Raw genomic sequence first — 17,107 nt, forward strand, 5'->3', positions numbered from 1 at the left:
AGGGACGGTAGACGGTAGACTACTGTCCCTTAATATCGGACACACAACACATCACTTACAACCCAATATAAAACATCCAAGCACAACCTCCAAATTTAAAGGAGAGACAAAACTTAAAACCAAACAAATCAATATACGCAACGCAAGATGTACAACAGTTTTTAAAATTGATAGACCTGATGATGATGTAATACACATTGAAACATGTCGTCAATACAAAAAATGTAACAAGATACTCTTTCTTAGAGTTTAAAATGGTAGTGACCTTTCGTTTATTTGACATCGACTCTGCACATGACCATTTTATTTGTCCTACCTTCCTTGCCTTCATAAAGAATTTGTACTTCTGAGAACTGCTACTGTTTAGGAATTCCAGGACATCTTCCCGATTCAGAATTGTTACAGGATTGTCAATTTGTATGTTGAATGCTGAAACAATTTTGTCCAGTTCTTCTTTTTTCCTGGAAATTACTTCACCTGCAACAGGAAACAAGTGAGAAATGATATACACAGTAATGTAACCCACTGACCCAAATGTGATCAACTGCTACTCCAAACAAACTATTTCATTGAGACGGTCGGGACCTGGTGCCAATTTAACGAAGATGAAAGGATAGGCAATGTGCCACTTACAGAAATCTTCAATATTTAAAAGCTGTAAATTTTGTAATATAGTAGAGTCAATCGAGACTATTAGTTTGAATGGAGTACAGTACATAAATCTTGTAAATCAACCTTCACCCAAGTTATTAATTCAATACATCAAGTAACGCGAGTTGAAATAAACTGAAACTTCCTATATAATGCTGTATATGGAGGAAGACCAACAGGACTCTCAGAAAAGAAGAAGCCTAATATGACACTTTTACGCAATTTCAGTAAAATGGGCCTGAAATCTGCGCATCTTTTTAAACAGCCAAAAATAGAACATATTTGAAACAAATATGACGAAACAGACATTTACACATAATCAGTGTGCATGGTAAAATGCCCTCTTAAAACACATATACAATCAGGAAGGGGACAAGTCATATTTTATTTATAAAAAACTAATTGTTTAAAGATAACAAATTTCTTGTTGAGAGCATCCAATATATGAGATGAAGGAAAAGCAGAGGGAAAGAAAGCCCAGTACCTTCTTCTGACTTTATTTCGTATGTGCCGCGACCAGTTGCATCGAAGCGTCTCCTTACAATTATATGGTCACCATATTGTTCTCTCTCGTAATTAAGGTGACCAGTATTCTTCAATGTCACTTCGATGGTAGCAGTGACTTTACCCTTCTTTATAAATTCTGGAAGAAACAGGAACAATTCTAAAATTCTGATACACACACTTAATCTTCCTTCCAATATCATATGAAATAAAATTAAAGTTTTGGACCAAATCCACTGTTCATTCAGTATTAGGTTAACTGAGGGGATCCTTCGCAATTCTCATGTTCTCTAATTCAGTCATTTGGGCTTGATGATATTAAACATCACGATCTTACAAAATTTACTTAATGGGTTGGCAATAAATACCATGGTATAATTTTTTTCATCAGTGCAGGAATGGTAAGTCATGGTAGGAGAATATCCAGCGCACAATATGCTGGATCTTCTCTGCCCCCTGAGTTACCAAGCTCACACATGTACACACTATGAATTATTTTATATAATCAGATTAAAGAAATTTAAAAACATAAATAATATGTACTGGGAAATTAGTTTTAAGGGAAGATAAGAGATGACAAATTTCAGTTCATTACCTGTGTAGACTGTACACTCAGACTTTTCAGACTGGACTAAATTCAAGCTAGATAAGCAAAGACTAAACCTATGACCTTAGCAACTTGTTACAATATGTTACCTTTCAAAGAGGTTCCTCTCTTAATAGCTCTTGGGTTACCTCCCAAACCAAGTACAAGAGCATAAACTATCACAGTTTTGCCACTGCCATTCTTCCCAAAAACAAAATTACCTCTTCCGTTCAGACGAACCTCCAAGGATGAGTGGCACATGAAATTTGTTATGTATATTTTTTCAATGATCCCAGATTTTGGTTCCTGTAATGTCAATATTCTTTTAAAATAAAATTGCAGTAAACTCTACAAATGAGGCAAACTTGTCCCTGAGCACTAGAACCATGCTAGTTCAGTTGCAACACATCAATCACATTTATAATAATCAATCTTCAGGGGCTCCTATAATGTATAAAGTTCCACACTTTTCTGTCAATTCATGACACACAGATTGAAACTTCAATCTGCAGTACAACAAAAGTGGAACTCCAAGATCCAAATTCTTAAAATGTTCACACATGAATACACGACTTAGAAGAAACCCAGGCACCAAAACAAATATTTAGTAACATGGCAACCTGGTACATATTATAATTTATGCTCTGCGTGTGTAATCATGTGCCTATAAATAAGGACTCATATACACCAGTTACATAGAACTCACATTTGAGGGGTGTCCACTAGAACTGGATTCGTCTCCGTCATTATCTCTTCGGAATTTAGAGGTGCTCGGTGCATCGTCTGATTCTCGAACTCGCTCATCTCGACTGCCAGAGTTCTTTTGTTCAAGTGAAGCTCCTTTCACATTCATTTTTAAAGATGACCTACAGAATCAGAAACATGTGAGAACTACAACTTTACTTCTTAGATAATTTCATAAAAATGTAACAAACTTAATTTGACAGACTTCAACACAACTTACATGCGTAATACCTGTCTCATATAAACCGTACTTCTTGAATGAATTATCCTAGAAATAAGATAGAACTTTCTTTCTGCTGTTACGTCCTCCCTTACATCCAAACTAAGTAACCACATCTAAACAATTACTCATAAAACACACAAAATATGTAGCTTAAACTCAAATTTTAAATATTTCACGATACTGTATCACATCACTACTCGCTTACACAGGCCCACCTGACTCAATTCTCATTCAGCTAGACACTAGATGTACGTAATTTTTAATAGGTCTTATTTCATAAGGAATTCAAGAATAAACAAATATGCAATTTCCACATTTACTTCTAGTCAATCAACATAATCTGGACATGTGAAGGCCAGAGTGAGCGAGCAATTTCGCATGAGATACGGGTCAAATGCCATTTTTAGATCAATGAAATCTAAAATCCTACAATGAGCTGGGTTTATGGCTTGAAATAGAAATCTAAGGAATTCACACTGAATTTCTTGGTAAACATCAATTTGGAAGGCACGTACTTGGAGGAGCTGGTAATTATATAATTCCCCGTGTTACATGATGGTGTTCGCTCGACTCGCCACCAAAGTCAATTTCCATTTATGCCTGTGTCCTGCCAGTGGTCTCCTTACTTCAAACATGAGGTACACATTTCATATACCTCCAATGCGCGCTACATGTCTCCTCCATCAAGCCCTCCTAGATTTTATTATCGTAACAATATTTTTGAATACGCTGGATACTACGTGCAGAACGTAAAGCCTTTGTGTTTGCATTTCTGTACAAAAAGTGCTCAAAATCGTTTATATCGAGGGGAAAGTATGGAATTTGACATAAACCGACCAGTCCAAAAAAAGAATATTAATTAACAAGAAACAGAACAAGGGGGAACAAATTACAAAATATTCTATCAACTGGTTTCAAGGCACACATTTCTTTCTACTCGGATCCCAAATACATCCATCCACATTCAATTCGACTCGAATGTAGAGAAGTTTACACAGCCCTGTTTTAGTTGCAAAGAATAACAACATACTAGGTCTCTCTTCACACACGAACATGTTTTGGTCATTTAAAATTACGTAACTTCAGTATCGCAAACCAGACAGCGTCGAATGACAGAATAATTAGTTAATAATTAACCGGAAAGTATTCAGGATGGACGGCCAGTGGCGTAGTTTAAGGTACCATCCAGGCATCTTCCTGGAGATACTGAGGAAAATCATGAAATACCTCCATCAGAAAGCACGGTCTTTGGGCTGAGAACAGAGCCTCACAAATACGAAACCCGAACTGTAATTATGTGACTGCGATGATGTTCTTTGTCACTGAACAAGTAGACCTATTTTCTATACGTGTTTGAGGATTCTTACGTTAGTAAGGGAAAATTGACTGCATAAAAACGTAACAAATGGCTGCTCAGTCAATATGTTCTTGAAGAAAGGTACATTTATCATTAATTATATTACAAAAATAACGTTATATAAATCAATAATGGACTGAATCGTTTCCTTGGCTTTATAAACTCGTCATTAAAGAAAAACTAAGATGATTTTGGTAAGATCTGAGTTCCCCACGGCGACGAGTATGATGATGGGGGCACAAGGATCTGAAACGGCGGTCAATATCTACCAAACTATAAACGGCTTCCGTACAGACTAAACTTTTAGACGACTAATAGTGCCTTCCACTGACGTTAAATTGTTTCGACGGGTAAGATCGAGCGAGTTCACCCGGTGACTGCCACGACTGCACACTGGCCGGCAGAAAAGCAGCTCATTCATTACAATTGCAGTGCCTAATTGGGCACCTCCAAATACAAATTAGAGAAAAATCCGGGCCAGCCTTGTGACATATTCTGGCCTCCTGACGATAACTGACAGATACAATGACCTGAATGTTAACGCCATCCGCAAGTTAAAAATGAACTCGGACACGCTGTCAAAAATGTATCCCCTTTTAAACCGTTGCTCTAACACTTTTAAGTTTTTCATTCGGGCTACTACGGCAACCGCTGCTCGTTGTTGTCCCCATTTTAAAGAAGAACAATTAGGATTCTCTTAGCTCGAATGTGACTCCGATGCAGTTCGAAGAGCCTCACACAACAGTTAAATGGAGTATTCTAATTGTGACTGCGCGTGGTACGTGCAGCGCGTCCTGTGTTCGCGGATGAAAACGGCACCTGATGTGGAGGGCAGCTGCTAATACTTTAAAGGTTGCTGTGTATGCGAGTGGAAATGTATATGGATTCTGAAAGACTAAATATAATTAATTCATCAACACAAATTACAGGACAGAATTTAGCAATTAGTAAAACTCTTACTGGTGAATACCATAACATAAGTGTAAAAGTTTCAACCTGTAGTTTAATATCACCTTAGCTGTACACACAGCCACGTTGTTCACGATCTCGCAGTTTAACAGCTTTCAGTAGAGGGACAAAAATGTTTGGTACTGGTGAACAGTTGTAATTACAACTAATACTTTTGCTGCAATGTCACTGACAATTAAAAAAACTGGCACAAGAACAAATACAAATAAAAGCTTTCTTACTCAGACTAGTGACAGAGTCCTCAAGCAATACGGTACGATCCCTAACTCACAAAGCAAGATGCAATCAAGCCATGGCCAGTGCATGCCTTTCAAATTCCAATGCAATGCCAAATGTAGAATGACTTTCAATAAAAGATAATCATCACAAGGCACAGAAAGTATGATCCCAAAATCCTAACAAGCTGTCTTTTTATACTAAAACACATAAGCTCCATTAGGCCCTCATGCTATTGTCATTAAAGAAAAAAGTAACCATATTTATTCCTCTGTTACTTTAATAATGCTTTGTCATTTCCGAGGAACACTTATCATAAACTGGCAGGAACATTGTAAATTATAAATTGTACAGAATACAGCAATACCCAGAGGAACTGAGGAAAATAATGAAAACTGAAAAGTTAGGGTATCAGATTTGAATCCTGAGACTATGGTGAACTGGAAAGAGAGTAAAACAAAGCAGCTGTGGCATATTTTGTTATATAGTTCACTGGAATGATGAGAAAACCTCAGTCTTGACACCTGTAACCAATTTCAGGATGTAAGCCACATACAGCGGTATAAATTTTTCCTATTAATTATAGTTAATACATTCATTCCTCAATTTTTAAAGGCAGATATTCCCTTTTTTATTGCTACATATATAAAAATTAATTTCATACTCATTTAGAGAAAAATTATTATCGATATGGTAACGTGATACATTCACATACTAAATAAAACCTACAAGTAAATATGTAGTACACACACATTTAATATAATGAACACTGCTAATTTGATACTAATTAAAACAAATTATATAAACAACAAAATTATTATTCTTTAACCCACTGCTCCTCAGACTGTACAAGAAGAAAAACACAGTGAAATGTCACCTGTAATTTTAAACTGGGTTTAAGGCACTACAATCTACTGTTTAAAATGTTTTAAAAATAAATTTAAATGGTGGCATTTGACATCAATATATGACGATTCACTTGTGGGTACAAGTCGATTGCTGAGGTACCAACTGAGAAGCTACAGAATTAAATATGCTATCTTGTTATTTGTTTCATAGAGATCCTTGAAACAGCAAAGAGCATTCTCAGATTTTTTTGTTCAATATTTGGACCAAATACGTATGCTGCAGGACCCTTGTAAGGGGGGGAGACATTTAGACAGGGGTAGGGGTGATTTGACTGAAGAGTATCAATGGGATTAGCAGAGCAAGGTATTGTATCACCTGCCTGGAAAGAGTAGTAAACTATAGCACATCCCACAGTACTGCAGTATGATACAGCTTGCTTTTATGATATATAAAGAGTTCAATTTCTTCCCAATAAAAAATGACAATCTCATAAACTCGTGGGTATTTTAAGTAGAGCTGAAGTCTGAACTTCATTCCCTCAAATATATACACAGTCATAATGATATAAACAGGGGCATTTTAAACTGCCTTTAGACTGTTTAGTCCGATTTTGACATTCTGCAGGAAAACAAAATTCCTTTTAATTATTCCAAATTGTTTGAAAATTTCAAGTGAATGTTAGTTAGAGAATCCTTTCCTTAAAGTGGATGATTAGGTTAAAAATTAATCTTTGACGTACTGTCAAGCCTTAGAAGCATTTTGGACATACACAGTGCTATTTGTCTGAATATACAAACATTATAACAATATCATGACACAACAGGACCATATAGTCCTATTCAACCAACCACACACACACAAATTAATGGGACACTTAACCCTTAAAGCTTAGGAACATTTGTTCACACAGATCAACGCTTATATCGTCCAGTAACCGAGACCTTCAACAAAATGATGGACACCAAGAGAATTCAATGGATGTCATGGTATTGGCCAAATTTTATTTTAGATTTTAATTGAATTATTCTTATTACCAGATGCCATACTGCCACAACAAGCTGGTTCAATTTCACTGTCAAATGAGATTACTTCATCAGAGACACTCTTCAAAATTAGATGTTCTCTATTTCGTTCCTCAAGTTTCAACTACACGTAACTTCAATACATATGTCAGTTTCTGTAAACATACGACGTAGGTCATTTACAGTATTCAAACTTCCAAAACAACAAAAATCACGCAACTACAAACAATGAATGAAGTATTATTTGTTGTGGCAACATTGCGTGTTTCATCTAGCTTACATTCAGATGTCACTGACAAGACATCATCCCCATGTGATCTTTTGGTAAAAATAACTTTCATAGGGTTGGTAATCTTAATTTCAATTTCGGAGTTGTGTGTGTGTTTGCTTACAGTTCAAAAAAATATATTCTAATTCATATGAAATTTGAAGTGCTTCTTCCTGGAAACCAAGAAGATATTTTAGAAAAGTCAAAAACTCAGTCCTGAATTTGAGTGCTGGTGATGGTGCTTCCTGTTGCTTGGAAACTAGACATGAAAGGACAGTGCCATGACCGAAATTGCTTTTTTCAATAAGCAGACCACAGTAAAAATGGCTGCAACTCCAAAAACAGAGATACGGGTGAGAAATGGCCAATGAATTTTGCTTACAAAACATCTTGTTCCTGCTCATAAGGTTCTTTTACATGCCCTAAAACTATGACATGAGACCGCCGGCTTTACTTCCCCTCTGAAGAAAGTTTTATCATCCTTAAAAGTCCACCGACCTTGGCTGGGTTTGAACCCGTGAACCCTGGGTCCAGTGGCGAAAACGCTAACCACAAGTCCACTGAGGGCAACTTAAAAGTACAATAGTCAAAACAAACAGGTAAGCAGATTAATACGGAGCAATCACATTATTACACATTATCAGACTTTCATCTCATCATGCTGACTTAAGAAGCAAGTAATGAATTCCCTATTTCTACCTGCTGACTCAGACGACTCCACCTTGATGTAGTAGCCTCCACATCTGATTTCACTGTCTGTGACATGATGCCATCATCCACAAAATGACGTCCAATATCCTGGATCTTGGCCAGGCGAGCTTCTAGATGATTTCGAATGTAGTTTTCAAGGTCCTTCAAAAGAATTGCTAAATCATTTACTTTCACAAAACATAAAAGTAGCTATAGTGACTTCGAAAGCGATCCAGGAATGACACTTTTTAGGATATAAGCCAAAAGACCGATCATTTGCAGGAATTCCATAATCTTCAAACACAACTCCATATAAATTGTTTGTTCTTTAATGTGTTTACTCATCAAGGAGATGTGCAGAAGACTGAAATAAGAATTATAACCTTGCAAGCTACCCTGAAAGACCATTTCCTCAGAACTCACTCTGATCCATAAATTTCAACAAGAGATGTGAAAATGAATATAAGCCAGTTCAGAATGTAACTGCTACATAGCCTGCAGATATGGAGTCTTCTCAAAGGTTTCAAACTCAGTTATTCTGACCGAGGATTTTTGTGGGGTCTCCTTAGTATTTTCACATAAATGCAAGAAAACTGCCCTAAAGTAGACTCTCCCCTCAAAACTACCCTACTCCTATTCATTCAGTTACGAGGGAAAAAAATGTGTTAATGCCTGCACTCATCACCTTCACAGTAAATAGTCTACATGCATTATCCTCAGAAGGTAAATTTCAGATTCACTGAATATGTAACATTTGAGGTTTCCACAGTGACAAATCCAAAGACAATGATCACTGGTAAACTTATACCAGACCACAGAAGACAGCCATCTTATGTCTGGTCATCTGACTAAGTGATTTCCCTAATCGCTTCTCTAGTTTGTCCAACCAATCCATTTCTTGGGCAACCAAAGCTGATTAAGGAAAATTCTCATATTTTATTCAATTACAGAAATTTCAAAAAAACAAAAACAGATGATAGCTGAAAATAAACTATAAACTCTTGCCTGACTTACAACATGACGTAAAGTCACCTGGTAATTAAACAATATCTTACTATTAAATAACACACGTAACATTTATGCACACTGAGTGGAAACATAGTGAGTATGCATATACTGAAAAACGTGAAATGATTCAGCATCTGTGCGTCAGTCACCAAGATCCAGTTATCATCTGACTTACTCATCACCCAAATGACTGAGGCTGCAAAGCATCTCAGCAATATTATGGTAAAATTAGGATGAGCGAAGAAACATAACCAGACTTTTCAGTAAGTTTGTTGAAGGAATCTGAGCAGTTGTAAGAAATGTGTGTCTTCCAAAACAATTCATCGAAGATCTCAATGGAAGCCCAGCGACACCAGAAACAAAAAGATCACAACATCAAAATGCTGATACGTTTTTCTAATTTCAACAGAAACAACCATTATAAAACTGTTAATATAAAAGTACATAAATCTAAACAGTTCTGTCAGTACAAAGTTCCTCTGTTACGGATGATGGCACAGTACAATCTGTTAAATCATTCTCCATAAATTCAAAATCACAGGATGTATCATTTAGAGGTTATGAATCTCGATGTAAGGTCATGTGTCGTACTTGCAATTTACATTTCTTAAAAACTAGCAGAACATATGAAATAAGCAATATTGCTATAGACATCTGCAACATTTCAGAAATATCTTTGACAGAAGAAACAATTAGCAGACCTCAAATAGGTAAGCTGTTTCAAAATTTAAAAAAAAATAAAATGACTTTCATCGAAGATACTGAAATTTTACAGTCCAACAGTAAAGCAGATAAAAAGTTATACAAATTAGGGGACTTGTTTACAAATAAATCAGACATCTCACCAAATGTAAGTTAATAAGGATGGATTCTCATTCTGATACAAAATCTTAAGAACCAACATACTGCTGCAAAATTTGTCTCATCTGCTGACTTACAAGCGGAAGTAGAGTCAAGTCAATGTGTCAAAACTCCTGGAAAACTTCAGAAAGAACCTTATTTCCTTTCCAAGAAAATCAGAAGTGATAAAACAATGGTTCATGGGTAACCCCAAAACAAATCTTCAAAATTAACAGGTCTAGTATGATGAATCATAAAAGAGGCCAGACGAGTTCACTCAAATGCAAGGAGCACATAGAATGTCCTCCTCTTTTGATGTAAACAGAAATCTGTATTGGGAGTTTATTTCATATATAAGTTTTTCTAAATAAAATGTTGTGATTGCTTTCTTCACTCTGTTGTTTGTGCAGAAATTTCTGACAACCATTCCGGCTGTTGCGCATTTCTTAACATATTCCTCCGCATTTAGTATTGCGCGACTTTTCGTTCTTCCAAAAACTCAATTTAGAATTCAAAGCGAAAAGGTTTCGATGACATCAATGAAATAAAGGGGACAATCAAAGACTAGGTTTTCAAAATTCCACAGCAACTTATAAAATTACAGAAGCTCGGTATTTGCTGTAACAGGTTTGAAAGGGTACTTCCAAACAGAACAGCATCAAATAAGTACTGAGATAAAATTTCAGTATGGAAATTTAACTTGTCACATCTCGTGACACTGGCTATTAATGAAACAATAGGAATGTGATTCCTCACAGAAACTGCAGGATACAGAATGCCGGATCTTAAATGTAACAAAGATAATACAGAAGAACCAATAATAAATATGAGGACAACATGAAAACTATGAAAAGATGCATGAGAACAGAATTCCAAAGCCACTTTATCAACATAAACCGAAGAGTAGAACAATCCAGGAATGCCTGAAAAAAAAAACAGAATAACTTTAATCCCTGTATATGGGGCAGGCCAAAACTTAATCCATAATGTTGATGTTGATCACGATGAGACGAAACACCTTCAAAAACCAAAGATGATAAATTCAAGTTTTAGATCCTTTACAGCAACACATTCATAAAAACAGGCCAAATCTTTGGCAAGATGAGAGGACAGTATTACTTTTGACAACTTATTCCTGTCCGAAAAAACAAATAACAGTGTTCAAACATTTACCACAAGAAAAAATCTTAAAGAAATTTAATTTTCAATCATACATACACAAACAATAACAGTAGAGATTCTTGGGCAATGACATTCCAGGCTTTTTACAAAAATAAAGTATGTTACAAACATATTTCCAACTCAGTCCTCAGTTATGAAGATGGCGATATGCGTTCAAACCACGAACAAAGGACAAGTAGCGGCTTTGTCATTACGCGTGAATCGAGTGAAGTTATTTACTTCTCAGAATGGCACGTGTAAAATACCCACAATATTAATGCATAAACGTACTCAATTTCCCTTGCCCAAGTCACATACATTCGAATATGCAGTCAATTTCTAGCGTTCTTCTTCCAATCACCGCCCGCACAACATTCGCAAACAACTCAACACAACACAACCTCAAATTGCAAAAAACGAATATGAACGTACGTTGCAGCGTCTTAAAGGATAACCGAATGACAACAGGAAAACCATAACGATCCACACTGCAATGAATATTCTGATTTAATACCTGGGTCCAAGAGTTATGAAGGGAACTGACCCTCAAAACACAAAGAAACTAAAACAAGGCGGGGTCCTGCGCAAGCGCAAGACATCGTCACTTGCCACCAGTCACAAGTTTCGTGCAAGCAAGCCGCTCTCTCTCTCTCTCTCTCTAACCGAATTGCTCATGACTGAGCATCCTGACCCCACATGCGTTGCTTCAATAGGCCGTGTTCAATACACTCTCAATAAAGTATCACCACGGTACATAACACAGGAAAGCCGATTTCACTGCACTACACATCACTAGAAAATTATCAGGTCAAGACTTCCGATACACCTGGTGGTTTACTTTCATAATTTTACAGGTTCCCTGTGCTGAAAGAAATATTCTCTGTACATCAGAGAGAAGTAATGATGAACACTTACCCTTTAGACGGGCCGCTGGCACACGCAGCTGGATCTTCCTGCAAGCCAGACAGCTGATCCTGAACAACATGCTTTACTCTCTTTCTTGATGGACCAGGTTCCATTGCTGTGAACATACAGCATGTATAAAGAAAATACAAGCAGTTTTCATCTAGGATTTGACATGGGCAATGAAATTTGTAATAGTGAATTGATAAGGACACGGTAGTGTTTGAGAATAATATTACGTTAGATCCCAAAACTGCACAGAAGTCTTCTTTTTTCTGACATTCTCAATACAACAAAGTTAAAAAAATAAATCAGTAATCTAAATGTAGGAATGAAACTGTATGAACCATATGTTCCCCTCAACAGAAATCTTCAGTAAAAGGCAAAAGATTTATGCGAATATCAAGGGAAACCTGAGTTTTTAAATAAGCTAAATAATGTAGAATAAAAAATTAGATAAAACCCCAAGCATTTGGGAAATGTGTGATTATTGACGTTGAAAGAAATAAGAGTATAATGAAATAACAGTATGTAACGACGCCATGCTGCAGAATTCCGCCCCAAAACATGTAATGACACACACCCTACCACTTACAATCTGGTACCTTGAAACAGTGGGGTGCTTCCTCAAGTATAAACTTTAACCTTTTGCAGCTGAAACTCGTGCAAATAATATTTAAAAATCAACTTTCTTTTTCTAACAAAAAACAGCCTAATCAACTGGTGAATGCTCTTTAGCAAAATTATCAATGCTGATCAGCCTGCAAACTAGTATACCAATTCATCAATGAAGATGAACATGACAAAAATTTAAACCAATGGCAATGGTATATCACCTACGATAGATGTGACAGACATTAAGAGTGTCCCAAGTTACATCTGTCATTTCCATACGGTTATCTCTGCACGAATATCATAAAATGTAAATGTTGTGCATTGAGGGAATTTCTATAAAAGCCCATATTATATTGGACCAAATTGTATCCTTGTATTTAAATACGTGCTCAAAAGCTGTCATTACAATAAAAAAGTCATTCAAATTCTGAATGAAAGTTCTGTAACAAGTGAATAATATGGGCATGTGAATTCTTGCAAAGCAGAAGCAATCTCCTGACCAGCACATCAACATCCAGTCACAATCCCTGCAAGATTTCAACACTGGTATAGTGAAGATAGTTTCAACAAATGTTCTCAAACAAAATGAACAACAGCAAGACCAGCAACGAACATTCACATAAAAGACACACTGCACCTTAAATTCATGGGCAAGGTCTGTGTTGGAAAAGCTGGCAAACAAATCAAAAGAAAACACAAGATACACACACAGATTTCAAACTCGACGTAACATTTGGGTTGTGGGGCTTCCATAAAAATAAATCTGTAACAGGCACAGTATCTTCACTCTCAGTCTGAAGCCATTTTTCAGTTCACTGTCAATCTTTTCAAAACTTCTCATAGCACGCACCATGACATGAACTTTTGATTTCCTCATTTCTTACTAACTCTGGAGAAAGTTTCCCCATAATCAAACCAGTGTTACTGGACTCCCAGAAAACTATGCCCAAAATACGCCATCAGTAGGTCAGCCTGGTATATGGTGTTCTTTCAAGGATGGAATCACTCAATCCCTATCACATACTTTTATTATAAATTCTGTTGCCCATTTTCTGTTCTCAAATTTCCTAAGTACACGAAGCCTTTGTTTTACTGTCAGTAGAATTTTATTATGATTTTCATCCACCTTCTTTAGAACCCCCACCCCCACCCCACAAGTAAGTTGAAGGCCTATTTCACCTGTGCTTATTTAAAAAATTAGTAATGCATGAATATTCCAAACACTCATAATCAGGAGCTTACTGAACAAGTAAGAACCCATAAATTTCTCTTTCATGACATTATGCAATCATAATGTACAAAGTCAACAGATTTCTAGTACTTTCCTTTTGCAACCATGACAGGCCCAATATAGACAAGTTGGTGGGGAGTGGAAATATTCTACTTGAGTGTGCGCTTTGGAATGCAGACAAATCACATATTGGATTAACTGACAATTCATCCTTAAATAGGAATGATCATACCAGACACGGATTACAACTTAATTCAGAAGGCAAGTAGAAGCTTGTGCAACTCACTGCTAATTAGATTAGGTGCAAACTGGATACCTGTAATCACTGATGTAAGATCTAACCCTTCTTTTAGGCTTAAGCCCAAATCTGTCACCAAATACCTGAAAGATGTCTACATCAATGCTAATAAACCAGTTCTAAATTCAGAATACAATCAAGATAACAATTCTGTGGTGCACCATCATAACATAAGAGGACTTTCAAACAAAACTGATCAACTATCAGTGTCCATTAATAATAAACACACACCCTAATCTGTGTTTAACCCAACACCAGAGGTAAAACTTGAAAATGTTACTTTTGGAAGTACTTACTCTAGATGAAATATGGTAAAAGAAGGTGCAAGTATTATTGCCAAAAAGAACCTAAAATTTAATTAGATAAATGTATTGTGTCACTAAAATAACAAGAAATAGACGCTGCATTGTGCAATTGGAATCTAAACATTCCAACATATATGTCCTAGCTATATATAGAGCCCCCACTGGCAATGCTGACTTTCCTAAACAAGTTACAAAGCATTATAAATTATCTTTTTAAACCTACAGCACAACATCGTCAACTGTGGTCCCATTATCATCAATACAAATTATCTTATTGAAAGTCACCATAAAAATGTGTAAAATGATCGACTAGCATCTTCCAATGTCATGGCAATAGTTAATTTCCCCATAAGAATCCAAAATTACTCCATCTGATCACGATGTATGACTTCTAGTAATATTAATAATAAAAAAGTCGATCTCCAGTTATCATAAGTACAGAATATCAATCAGACTCAGAAATGAAGACACTATTAAAGAATGTATAACACATCGAATGAAAATTGGCACTCAGTATTAAACAGCCTTGATGTAGATTCAAAATTCAACACATTCCTAAATAATCTCTTAAAAATGTATAAGCAAGTTTCACCACCAAAACAGTGATAAAATATCTGAAAAGAATGACTGGATCACAAAGATAAAAAAAGATTACCTAATTTGTCAATAGTGGAACAACCAAGTAATGAAAATTCACTGCACGAAATATTACAAGATACTTACTTTCTCGAGGTCTAAATCAGATTAAATGTGACAACCAGACTAAACAGCCTCGAGCAAAAAAACAAAATAAAAGCAGTCTGGAAAACATGAAAGAAATAAATCAGGGAAACATTCTACAGAAATATTGACCTCATTAATAAAGATAAATGATAATGTAATAAAAAATATTAAGCTCTTAGCAAATTATTTCAATATTTCTTAACAAATACAGAAAAGATTAATAATCACGCTACAAAACAGAAGCAGAAGTCACAACAAAATATCTTAGTCAAACAATCCCAAACACACGAAGTAGAATGATGGCGCCATCGTCGTCGCGACCAGAGATGACATTATCAGAAACGCAGAGAGAAAACCTACTCTTGTCAGCACTCCATTTCCACATCTACGAGCACACTTACAACGTATACCATTATTCGCGAGACTGTATTCAAACGTTCAACAGTCGACATACAAAGTACATCTCCACGATGCATTACCTTGATTTTCGCTTCTACGTTCTTTGGTCACCATACTCGAATACGTCACAAGATTTCGTAAAAGCATTCATAGCACGGACACATCATCAACAACACGAAGCTAAGAGTGCACGTGGTTTACGATAGCAATGAAAGCGACGTCGTGCGTTTAATCGGCCAGAATAAATTGTCAGTGACCTTGAAAGTGGTCGAAAATCAGGTTAAAGTTCTGATACTGTTACTATATAGTACGCGGGTTTACGGAACAATGAAACAACAATAACAAATCAAAATTTATTCACGACGGAATTAGGGGGAGGCTAAATTCCGAAAATGCCTGCTACTGCTCAGTTCAAAATATTTTGTCTTCACGACTGATTTCTAAGAACCTGAAGATTATAATATACGAAACAATAATTCTGCCAGTTGTCTTGCATCGGTTCAAAACGTGGTCTCTCACTCTAAGGGAGGATATTTGGGCCTAGGAGAGCAGACGATGGGGTCTGGAGAAAACTGCATAATGAACTTCAAAATTTATATTCCTCCCCCAATATTGTCAGGGTGATTAAGTCGAGAAGAATGAGATGGGCGGGGCATGTAGCGCACATGGATGAGACAAGAGGTGTGCACCGGGTACTGGTTGGGATACCCGAAGGGAAGAGACCGCTGGGTAGACCTAGACGTAGATGGGAGGATAATGTCAGGCGGGATCTATGGGAGACAGAAGTTGAAGGAGCCTGGATTTTGTTGGCCCAGGACAGGGCTTTGGTTAATTCGGTGATGAACCTTCGGGTTCGGTAAGCCATATAGTCAATTAGTTGGCGTCATAAGATATCATTTGCAAATAATATGTCGTGTAATTTGAAAGATGCAGTGTTGACAACCTTCTCTGACCCTTCAAAGTCCGGGCGTGCTGACCTCAGCGGGCCATTTGCAGCTGTGCATGTAATTGAAGACGAAACAATAAACTTGTCTTCAGTGGACAAGATAAAGACTTCCTGTCGCCCATATCAAAACAGTTGGTGATGGAAATCTTGAAAATGTATAAAAAGGTTTGCAATAACTACAAAATGCTTACCAAACCCCTTTCATCTTCTTATAGCTAATTACGTCTGTGTTACATTTGGTTAGTATCAGCCCTATAATTAGATGCGCGTACATAGGTATTCAACAATTAGTGAGATGCCAAGGTAACCCGCTCTAAAAAATGTCGAGCAAATGTGTGGAAACAAGCGCCGAAGTTGAGGCTTGAGTCATTAAATTGGTAATATTTGTCTCCTTGGCAACCTTAGATTTGTGCTGATGAGGAAATATCTTGATCACGTCCTGCTTGCAAAATGGCGAATTAAACACGTCCATGACGCAAAACCTTCTCTGAATACTTTGATATTCAGCTAGTCAAGAAATTTGTTTCTACAAAGGCTCATTTCCACGCTCACAGAAGATTAGGAGAGAAATGCATCTGCCAGAACATCATGCAGAAGTG

The 17,107-nt window shown here is 36.6% G+C and overlaps 2 protein-coding genes and 1 pseudogene across 5 annotated transcripts in view; all 3 read right to left on the minus strand.

The window, feature by feature from the left end:
* Positions 1 to 14,242, minus strand: part of LOC147870806 (structural maintenance of chromosomes protein 6-like) — a 28,882-nt gene extending 14,640 nt beyond the window's left edge. For 2 of the 4 annotated variants that reach the window (XM_087341891.1, XM_087341890.1), the window contains exons 1-6: positions 12,828 to 12,864; positions 12,004 to 12,109; positions 2,448 to 2,607; positions 1,852 to 2,047; positions 1,136 to 1,294; positions 317 to 477 (exon numbers count right to left, since the gene is read on the minus strand). In XM_087341891.1, coding sequence (XP_087198017.1) covers positions 317 to 477; positions 1,136 to 1,294; positions 1,852 to 2,047; positions 2,448 to 2,607; positions 12,004 to 12,109; positions 12,828 to 12,849 — 804 coding nt within the window. In that variant the 5' untranslated portion in view covers positions 12,850 to 12,864. Of the gene's footprint in view, positions 1 to 316; positions 478 to 1,135; positions 1,295 to 1,851; positions 2,048 to 2,447; positions 2,608 to 12,003; positions 12,110 to 12,827 lie in introns of all 4 variants that reach the window. The other 2 variants (XM_087341889.1, XM_087341888.1) reach the window with 2 other exon arrangements.
* Positions 2,578 to 11,963, minus strand: LOC147870807 (uncharacterized). Its single transcript, XM_087341898.1, has 3 exons — positions 11,146 to 11,963; positions 8,089 to 8,241; positions 2,578 to 4,952 (listed from the first exon to the last, which is right to left on the minus strand). The coding sequence occupies exons 1-3, from the start codon at positions 11,218 to 11,220 to the stop codon at positions 4,800 to 4,802; spliced, it is 381 nt and encodes a 126-aa protein (XP_087198024.1). The 5' UTR covers positions 11,221 to 11,963; the 3' UTR covers positions 2,578 to 4,799.
* LOC147870808 (U5 spliceosomal RNA) lies at positions 12,300 to 12,412 on the minus strand (annotated as a pseudogene).
* Positions 14,243 to 17,107: the final 2,865 nt, after the last annotated feature.

Source organism: Zootermopsis nevadensis, unplaced genomic scaffold, assembly GCF_977971745.1.
Source record: "Zootermopsis nevadensis isolate Lab colony 2312 unplaced genomic scaffold, Znev_1.0 Znev_ptg000196l, whole genome shotgun sequence".
Classification (NCBI taxonomy): domain Eukaryota; kingdom Metazoa; phylum Arthropoda; class Insecta; order Blattodea; family Termopsidae; genus Zootermopsis; species Zootermopsis nevadensis.

Excerpts from the sequence above, each read along its gene's own strand:
- LOC147870807 (XM_087341898.1), bottom strand. The coding sequence starts at position 11,220 with ATGTTTGTAACATACTTTATTTTTGTAAAAAGCCTGGAATGTCATTGC. Across the intron at positions 8,242-11,145 it reads TCTCTACTGTTATTGTTTGT|GACCTTGAAAACTACATTCG; the intron begins GTATGTATGATT and ends ATTCTTTTGAAG. Across the intron at positions 4,953-8,088 it reads GGAGTCGTCTGAGTCAGCAG|AATCCATATACATTTCCACT; the intron begins GTAGAAATAGGG and ends TTAGTCTTTCAG.